At 42.7% G+C, this 6,567-nt stretch overlaps 1 protein-coding gene across 1 annotated transcript; it reads left to right on the plus strand.

Moving 5' to 3' along the window:
* Positions 1 to 1,672: 1,672 nt before the first annotated feature.
* On the plus strand, positions 1,673 to 6,192 carry LOC107101613 (sodium/potassium-transporting ATPase subunit beta-233-like). Its single transcript, XM_015400598.1, has 6 exons — positions 1,673 to 1,854; positions 2,801 to 2,929; positions 4,175 to 4,330; positions 4,403 to 4,587; positions 4,666 to 4,749; positions 4,832 to 6,192. The coding sequence occupies exons 1-6, from the start codon at positions 1,764 to 1,766 to the stop codon at positions 5,087 to 5,089; spliced, it is 903 nt and encodes a 300-aa protein (XP_015256084.1). The 5' UTR covers positions 1,673 to 1,763; the 3' UTR covers positions 5,090 to 6,192.
* The last annotated feature ends 375 nt before the right edge of the window (positions 6,193 to 6,567 follow it).

Raw genomic sequence — 6,567 nt, forward strand, 5'->3', positions numbered from 1 at the left:
GTATTTTTTTCTTACAATAAGTGCATTTTTTACATTTTAAGTAAGAAAAAACACATCTGCATTGTCTTATTTCAAGTGCACTATTATCTATATTATATTTTAAGGGCAAAAATACTCATTCCATTGGCAGATCGTCTTATTTACCCACTGAAATTAAATTCAAATACATTTCATGTAAGACATTTTTGCTCATTTCTAGATTTTTTTTGCACTGTGTGCCAAAGTTGGACCAAATGTAAAATGTTAAGTAATTAATACATCTACGCATGACAGCATTTGCGTCTACATGCTCCTTTTTCTATTTTTATTAGTAGTATACTTTTATTTTATTTTTTTACCTTTATTAGACATTTTTGTAATACAAGAAAGAATATGTACAATTTCCAGTGAAAAATCGCCAGGGGCTTGAACAAAATTAGTGATAAAAAATAAAAAACAACTGAATAAACGTAAACAAATAGTAAAAGTGATTAAGTAAAGTGAGACATAGAAGCATATAAAGGGATTACATAAATATTTTTAATTAAGAGAGATAAAGGTTTAACAGCCTTTTTGTTATTGGAAGAGGATAATGTAGAAAAATAAATTGTTGATTCCTTTAAAAAAGAGATAAATGAGGGTCAATTTTACATATGTGGCCAACAGAAGCAGAAGATTCCATAAAAAGAAATGGTCAGAAAGTTATTTTCTATATTCTGTAATTCCAAATAAAACATCCTTAAAATAAAGTTAAAATGTGTCGTTAATGTTGTCCAGAATGAATCGACAAATAGCTTGCCATAGATGCCTGGTTTACTCACAGGATCAAAAAGCAGCAGGAAGTGCAGGTGGCATCATGTCCTTTTTATATCTGATATATTTAATCAATAAGGACTTTACTGGGTAACAGTGGTGAATGTTCTTAGAGGAAACCTACAGAAGACGATTAGGTCCACTGAAAAAAAAAAAAAGTTAACTGATTTTTAAATTCTATTCCAGTATAATATGGGATAAAAGTCAGAATTCTGACCTTTTCCCATATTATACTGAAATAAAATCAGAATTCAGAATTCTGACATTAAAATCCAATTTCTGGGAAAAAAGTCAGAAATTTGAGAAAAAAATTCAGAATTTTGAGATTAAAGTCTAAATTCTGACTTTTTCCCATATTATACTGAAAAAAAAATAAAAATCAGTTAACTCTTTTTTCCAGTGGCCCTAATTGTCTTCCATAGAAGCTCTTTAACCTTATTTATTGGGTAGAGACCACGCTTTGTTCCAGCATACTTCTCAGACTAGTCCAGATTAGACTGAAATTATGCAGGGAACTGAGATGCAGTCTGCTTGGAATAAAGAGCGAATATGTTGTTATCTTTAGGAGATTTGGGTTGGAAACAGAGTCTACCTACATCAGGTGGAGCAGGTAGAGGTGGGGGGCCTAAACCAGTTTTCAGTAAATATCTTTTTTTCTTATAACATATATCTTTATTAACCCAAAGAAAGTATCTTTTAGGGGGAAATGTTTGAAAATCAATGACCTTTAATGCATACTCTATAGGTCTATGAATCGCGGGCTGACGTCAGAGCTACGCACTGCGTCCCCCGCGCGGTAATTGGTCCCCCCTGCGCACCACTAAGGTGAGTGTGTGGCGTTTGGTGGGCGGGGCTAAGGAGGGCGGCTTATAAAGGGGCGCCCGGCGCTACCTTGGCACCTCTGCTGGGAGTTTTAGAGGCAGGGAGGCATCAGGAGGGAGTCCATCAGAGAAACCAGGAAGACATTAAAGATGTCCTCTAATAAAAGTGATGGCGGATGGAAGCAGTTCCTGTGGAACTCAGAGAAGAAGGAGCTGCTGGGGCGGACAGGAGGCAGCTGGTGTGAGTACATCTTTCTCTACCTCCTCCAGGTGTGGAGCTAAAATGTCCCCCATTGATTCTCTGCATGGCTGCATTTTTAACGCGCTTAATTAAAGTTTTTAATTAGGTTTGTTTGTGCAGGTTGAGTTAATTACCTGCAGGATTAGAAATAAAGTCTAGATCCAGTAATGAAGTGAAGCGGCAGCTAAAGGGTTAAAACTGCATCAACGGTCCAAGGTGACTGAAGGTGACCGCGGGCCCCTCCTGGTCCGCACACCTGGGGTCCGGCTCGCGCTCCCATTGATGATGATGATGATGATGATGAGGTGGGACCGGGACCGGAACCGGCGGTCACCTCCCGGTGACCTTCCTCTGCGCACCGCGCGCTCCGGCGGCTGCACGGTTTTGCGCACGCGCGCTACAGCCGCTTCTTCAGGAGTGAGCGGTTGTCCTGGCAACGTGTCCTAAACCATTGATTATGGAGGGGGGGGGGTCTCTGCAGAGGATCTATCCGGGGGTTCGCTTCATTTCCTTCCGCCGTTCATCCTTCCTGCAGGGGCGGGGCGTCTGTCCTTCTGGGGTCACCTGGGAAAAAAATGCTGATGCAGGAGGAGGAAAGCTGCCATGCGCGGTGCTGTGATCAAGGGTTGCCATGGCAACGCATCTATAGAGTAAACATTTAAGAGTTGTTAGTATTTTCTAACATCCTGGAAAAACAAAACTTAATTGAAGAATAAAAAACTTCTTGTTTTTATGGAAATTTATCTTTTTTCTTTTTTTCTTCCTGTCATTTTTTTCTGAGGAAAATGGCCGCCCAGGACGGCTGACCTTTGATCTGTGACCCGGTGACCTTGCGTCAGCGGCGGCGAGGCCGTTTTATATTTTTCTGAGGCGTTCCTGTTTCCTCCCCCCTCCCTCCCCCCTCCTCACCCGAGACTCAAAGCTGCTCCTTCTCTCCCCCCTGCAGTTAAAATCGGACTCTTCTACTTGATCTTCTACGGCTGCCTGGCGGGGATCTTCATCGGGACCATCTGGGCCATGCTGCAGACCCTCAGTCTGCACAAGCCCACCTGGCAGGACAGAGTGGCCCCCCCTGGTAAGACCCCCCCCCCTCCAGAGAGCAGCTCTACTGATGATGATGATGATGATGTGATTATTAGCCGTCATGGCTGCTCGTTCTGTGTGGACCTGGTCCCAGCGCAGCCTCTCCATGGTGCCGTTACCACGGCAGCCTACTCCACCTGAGGTTACCTGGGTGATGTCATTAACGGACTATTTATCTGTCAACAGTTTATTAATCACTGTCAGTCAGAGATTATTCATCCCTTATAGTTTATTAAATTCTTTTATTCTGTCAACATTTTTTTAATATGTCAGTAATGGATTGTTCATTTTATAGTAATAAAATTAATATTTAATTATTATTAATCTGTTAAGGTAAAATATAAGTCTTAGCAATAGTTTATTAATCTCTGGTAATAGATTATTGAATTATAGTAAAAACTTACTACTTTTAATGATTCACTGATGGAAAGTCTGGAGTTTTTTTTTTTTTTTGTCCATATGAGCATAGAAATAGAACAAATAGTAATTTCTAAACCTTTTATTTTTGTTTAAAATGTTTTTCTTTCTCTCTGCCTTCATTATCTTCTGTATTTTCTTCCTCTTTTCTAGTCCTTTGTTCCTTTATGTCCATCCTCCCTTAAACACCTCCATTTTTCCTTCCTCATATCCTTCCTATTTTCCCCTTTATATATTTTTGTTTTAAATCGGGCAAAATGCAAATAAAAACTGTAATCTTGAGGGGAAAAAAATACTTTTTTTTATTTTATTTTTTTTCATTGAACTATTCAACCAGTTCAGTGAAGGTAAAATGAGCCGTTTAACGGATTAACATTTGGATCATAGAAGCACAAACTAAAGCTATTTTTTTCAGAGTAGATCTAGCATTCTAGAATGGGTTGAAGTAGAGCTTGACTGATCTCCAGCATATATACTTTGTACATTTCTTTCAAGTTCTGATTGGCTCTCAATTCATTAAAGCTCAAATTATTCTGGCTTTTAGCCTCTGTTAGCAGTTAGCTCAGTTAGCATTACTGCGTTAGCATTCATTGGCTCTAAGAACTTGATGGATGTACGTTCAAGCCGATAATTGGCCTTGGCACGCTGCCCCCTGTTGACCAGGTGACGTTCAGATCCGATTATGAAGCAGACTATTGTTCCTGTTAGCATTCCTGCTAGGAGGAATGCTAACAGGAATGCCTGCTAGCAGGAATGCTAACAGGAATGCCTGCTAGCAGGAATGCTAACGTCTTTGCTCACTGTCCCGTCTTCCCTGCAGGCCTCTCTCACGCCCCATATGCAGACAAAACAGAGGTGGTGTTCAACGTCAGGGAGCTGGAGACCTACCTGGCGTTCACCAAGTCTCTGAGGGAGTTTGTTACCAAATACGACGATTCCAGGCAGACCGACAACATGCAGTACGAGGACTGCGGAGGTACGAACCTGCGTCTCTGACTTTCTCTTTGAAAAAGGAAAAAAGCCTCCTGACCTTTTCTGGCCCCTTCAGATCAGCCTGCAGAGTACAAGAACCGAGGCGACTTGGAGAGCGACCCGGTGCCTAGGAAGGCCTGCCGCTTCTCCAGGTCTATGCTGGGTCCCTGCTCCGGCCTCGAGGATCCCAATTTCGGATTCAGCGTGGGCAAACCGTGCCTAGTTGTGAAGCTCAACCGGATCGTTAACTTCCGTCCAAAGGTACCCGTGTTTCCTTCAAAATAAGAGTCTGGATTGGTCCTTCCTCTTTAACAATCTAAGCCGATTTTGTCTGTTTAGCCTCCTACCTCCAATGAAAGCATCCCTGATGAAGCTCAGCCTAAAGTCCAGCCTAATGTCATCCCTCTCTACTGCACCAGCAAGGTACAACTTTTTCTTTACTTCTACTTAAAAAAAAAACACAAACTATTTTTCTCTGAATCGTTGTAATTTCCTTTCATCTTAGAAAGAGGAAGACGCCGACAAAATCGGAGAGATCAAGTACCACGGCATAGGCGAGGGCTTCCCCCTGCAGTATTACCCGTACTACGGCAAGCGGCTGCACCCGCAGTACCTGCAGCCGCTGGTGGGGCTGCAGTTCACCAACCTGACCAGGAACGTGGAGCTGCGCATCGAGTGCAAGGTGTTCGGCGAGAACATCGACTACCACGAGAAGGACCGCTTCCAGGGACGCTTCGAAGTCAAGATCCAGGTCAACTCATGACCGCCGGGACTGTAGACCGCCGCCCCCCCCCTCCCCTCACACCCCTTTAAACGGTACAGCACATGCGAGGGGACGGCTCGGCCAATCACGACCAGTCTTAACTTAAACCGATGAAAGGAAACGCCATTTTTAATGGGGGGTGGCGGCGGCGTAATCAGCCTTCATCACTCGCTTCCGCACCTCTTTCTAGCCTTAGAATCAAATTTAGCAAAAGGATTAGCGATTTTAACTAGTAATTCCAGCGTAAACTGGTTTTCCATAAGCCATGGGACGTCGCTCATCGCTTTCCTGTGCTTTCCATGCCTCTGTCCCTCCTACGCATCGCTGCCTTGTGGTTTTGGAGTGAGCGGGACCGCAGAATCTGGTTCCTCTGAAATGCACTTTTATTATTTTAGACTTTAGCTCGTTCTCGGTGTGTCCGAAACCAAAGCACACGTCCTTTAACTCGACGATTGACGTCTTCCGCAGAACTTCCTTCTTTCCTCTTGAGATGCGTTTTTATTTCCTCTCTCGTCTTTAACTGGGTTTTCAAGCCTTTTTAGCGTTTTTGTTGCCTTTGGATGTAGACCGGCGCGTGTCCAGACGGTTAGCCTCTTTAGCCTGCTCTTGGGGCAATGGTGCTAACGCGTTTTATTAGCGTCTTTTGGTTCCGGCTGGATTGTGGCGGCGTGACTCTGAATGTCTGGAAGAATTTTCTATTTATGCAGATGTACGTTTTGTTTGGTTGCAGAATATTTTGACTGTATAAAGGCAATACCAAAGCGAGCGGGAGTGATTTTATTTTTTTGAAGAAGCAATACAGTAATCGTCTTTTAAGTGCTAAAAGTCCACGTCTCGCCTTGCGACCTTTTTCAATAGTTCTGCTTCATCTTAGGGCCATGGATGTAGAAGTAGAGCGAACTAGTAGCAGGCAGGTGGAGCTCCATGCATTTCAGATTAAGCTAACCCCCTGACTGCCCAACGCTGGTACCCTAAATGTTTCATAGGATCTCATGATGATGTAAAAATGCTCCGGCCTTTCATCAGTTCACCCACCTTTGCTTCATCAGAGATGAAGACCAATAAAGTATAGAGAACCTTTTCTCCTGCGTCTCATTTCTTAATGCAGCCTTAAGAAAGTCTTGGTGCTCACTTGGAAATGTTCATAATGCTCCAAACACTGCCATCTACTGACCAAAATGTGTAACTTCCTCCTGATTATCAAAGCACTTTGTTCTAAAGCAGCATATCTGAATTAATTTATTACTGCAGTTGGTAAAGGAAACTATAGGGGGAATGCAGCCAACTGTATAGACATAAGGACTGCAGCAATCCCTCATATGACGCATGCATGTGACAGTTAGTGCTGAATTGACTCTGAGTGACTGAGTAGGGATTCTAATTATAGAGGAGGGCTGACATAAGAAAATGAAAACAAACATGGGAGTTCTTTCAATAAACAAAGAAAACGGGTTTTCTTTTTCAGTGAGAATGCAGCT

The sequence above is a fragment of the Cyprinodon variegatus genome, unplaced genomic scaffold (genome assembly GCF_000732505.1).
Source record: "Cyprinodon variegatus isolate N-32 unplaced genomic scaffold, C_variegatus-1.0 Scaffold1123, whole genome shotgun sequence".
NCBI classification, from domain to species: Eukaryota; Metazoa; Chordata; class Actinopteri; order Cyprinodontiformes; family Cyprinodontidae; genus Cyprinodon; species Cyprinodon variegatus.

What these genes read in the sequence shown, in the direction of transcription:
- LOC107101613 (XM_015400598.1), top strand. Translation starts at nt 1,764, where the DNA reads ATGTCCTCTAATAAAAGTGATGGCGGATGGAAGCAGTTCCTGTGGAAC. An exon ending in GCAGTACGAGGACTGCGGAG is followed by an intron (nt 4,331 to 4,402) that starts GTACGAACCTGC and finishes TGGCCCCTTCAG; the next exon opens with ATCAGCCTGCAGAGTACAAG. An exon ending in CTCTCTACTGCACCAGCAAG is followed by an intron (nt 4,750 to 4,831) that starts GTACAACTTTTT and finishes CTTTCATCTTAG; the next exon opens with AAAGAGGAAGACGCCGACAA.